Raw genomic sequence first — 2,426 nt, forward strand, 5'->3', positions numbered from 1 at the left:
TGCTTTGATTAGGCAACTTAGGTAAGTACTACCACTCTCACAGTCCTTGTTTGACCTGGGATTTTGCAGTTGAGGAAGCTTCACGTTTGGGCTTTGTTAAGTTCAGAAAACCTTTGATGAAGACAAGCCCAACTTTCAACTGGACTTATGGAAGTACAGGGCTCAATAAGACAAGTGGCTTGGAGGGGCTTGGAGGGAGGGCAGAAATTTCAAATATACCTCCACTCTGTCCCCATCGTTTTCTTTCTAAAAGGTTTGCCCTTTCAAAACTTGCTATTTTTCTTAGTAGATTAGTCAAAATAGAAGAATAGTAAACTATAAATGTTCTGCATGTGTTTGATTTTGCACTTATTGAAAAAACTGTGCAGCACTACAAATAAAAAAACCAACAAATTAACCAAATTTGAAAGCTAGCCCCTCCCTTTGTTTTGGTGGTTGATTCATTATTTGACTGCAGAATGCTGACAGACGCAGCACCACAACAGCAATTTCTTTGGTGTATTTCCAGTCGAACGAAACTTCGCAGCTGTCTCCTCCACCTTCAGGGATTGCTCTTTTTTCTTGGCTTCAATGATAGCTTTCCTTTCTTCTCCTGTTTTATGTATTTCAGCAACTTTGTTCTTCATTTTCTCAGCATACCCTGCCTTCTTTTTTTCATATTTTTCCTACGCAGATTGGTTGAAAAAACACTTTGATCAAGTATCCAAAATAGGTTCTAATGTAATCATATGGATCAAATAGCCGCAAGCATACTTGAAGGAATTTAAAAGAACTGTAAAGACCTTGTAGCTCAGGTGGTTAATAAGCATTTATTTTTGCAACCAAGGTTCGGGAATTTTACCTCAATTTTTCTGAGTTCTGCCTCTACATTGGTTCTCTTGTTGTTTTCCCATAATTCTACTATTGACATCCTTCTGCATGCCCTGTCAATCGTTGAAAACGTTGGAATACTTCAAATGCTTCAATCAAGCATTATAAATAATAATTATTTTGAAGGATGCTTCAACACTTTTCATGTTTTTATTAATTTATTTTATAAATCAAGATATACATGACCACTTACTTGTTCTCTGCTTTTGTCTTCTCACTTTCTTCCCATGCTTTAATTAAGGCCAGCCTTTTCTCCATTTCGATTTTTGCAAATAATACATCTGAAAAAAAAAATACGAGAAAATGATGAGTTTTTAATATATATCTTGCAACTGAGGGATGTACAGAAAATGATTCAAAGAAACAAACAAATCATAGACATATATACCTCTGTCAGTTGAACTCCCTACACCTTTCTTTACTGCGGGGTTTGCAATCTCTAAGAATGTTAAACAAATTCCACATGTTAGTTGAGGAATATGAGCAAAATATGAATATCCGCAAATTGATTATCTTCTATATATATATATAAAGTGAGAAGGTGAAAAATGGTGAATGTTTTATAATTTCTAGATTGCCTTTCTCCCATGAAAATTTCAAAAAAAAAAAACTAAGTAGTGGGAGTGCTTAGGGTTTAAGATTAATAAATAATTTCATATTTGTACATAAGTTTATGAATTCTTACTTTTTGACATAAGCAAAAATGATTTATCTATCGAACTAAGATCAATATCACTTGCTAACATTCATCTTTATTATTATTATTTTTTTCTTGAGGCAAAACATTCATCTTTATTGATATCTTCTATAAGCACAAAATGTTGATCCACCCAATTCTAATATGAAAAATATTTTGTGACTCCAACAAATTACTTTAGTCTAGTTACGTCACCGATCAAGAAAAATACCCGTAAAAGTGAAGATATTTTGTATTTTGTACGTCTGGCTTCATGTCACAATAATTATCTAAAAAGCTCAGAAATAGAGAGAAAGATATAGAGGGGAGTGTGCACCTTTGACAGCTGCTGCAGCAGGAGCAGCAGGAGGAGGAGATGCCGTCTCTTCAGGAATTGGGATCACACTCTTGTCTTCAGTGGCATGATTTTCTCCTTCGTTCTTAACAACCGCCGGGACTTCTTCTGCTGTTGGCGGTATTGCGGACACAGAGGGAGTTTCACCCTCAGCCCTTTTGTGCTCCTCCTGATCTCCCATAACGTAGACTTTAAGCTTAGCCACAGTTCACACAGACACAACAAAAAGTTCAAGAGAAATGAAAATAAACGTCAACCGTCACCAAAATTTATAGCCAACTAAATAAGCCCAATGATCACAAACAGATTAGCTTTGAGGGATCCGGAAATCTGTCGTGTGTTACAAGAAAAATGATTGGTGGAAAGACCTAGGTGAAAGGTGATGGTTTTGTAGGAGGTTACATATATATAATAGATTGGGACCAGACAAAAAATTGTTTTGAGATCAGACGTTTCCAATTGAGTTACTGATTAGTCCTTTTTTGGCCTTTCCATGTGTTGATACGTTACATGCTACGTACCAAT

General features: G+C 35.7%; 1 protein-coding gene across 1 annotated transcript; it reads right to left on the reverse strand.

Moving 5' to 3' along the window:
* Positions 1 to 443: 443 nt before the first annotated feature.
* LOC103964576 (remorin-like) lies at positions 444 to 2,082 on the reverse strand. The gene is made up of 5 exons (XM_009377525.2): positions 1,884 to 2,082; positions 1,259 to 1,309; positions 1,064 to 1,151; positions 842 to 923; positions 444 to 665 (listed from the first exon to the last, which is right to left on the reverse strand). Exons 1-5 carry the CDS (start codon positions 2,080 to 2,082, stop codon positions 444 to 446), a joined length of 642 nt encoding a protein of 213 aa, XP_009375800.2.
* Positions 2,083 to 2,426: the final 344 nt, after the last annotated feature.

This window comes from the organism of the source record quoted next, unplaced genomic scaffold, assembly GCF_019419815.1.
Source record: "Pyrus x bretschneideri cultivar Hongxiangsu unplaced genomic scaffold, Pyrus_bretschneideri_v1 Contig30, whole genome shotgun sequence".
Lineage (NCBI taxonomy): Eukaryota > Viridiplantae > Streptophyta > Magnoliopsida > Rosales > Rosaceae > Pyrus > Pyrus x bretschneideri.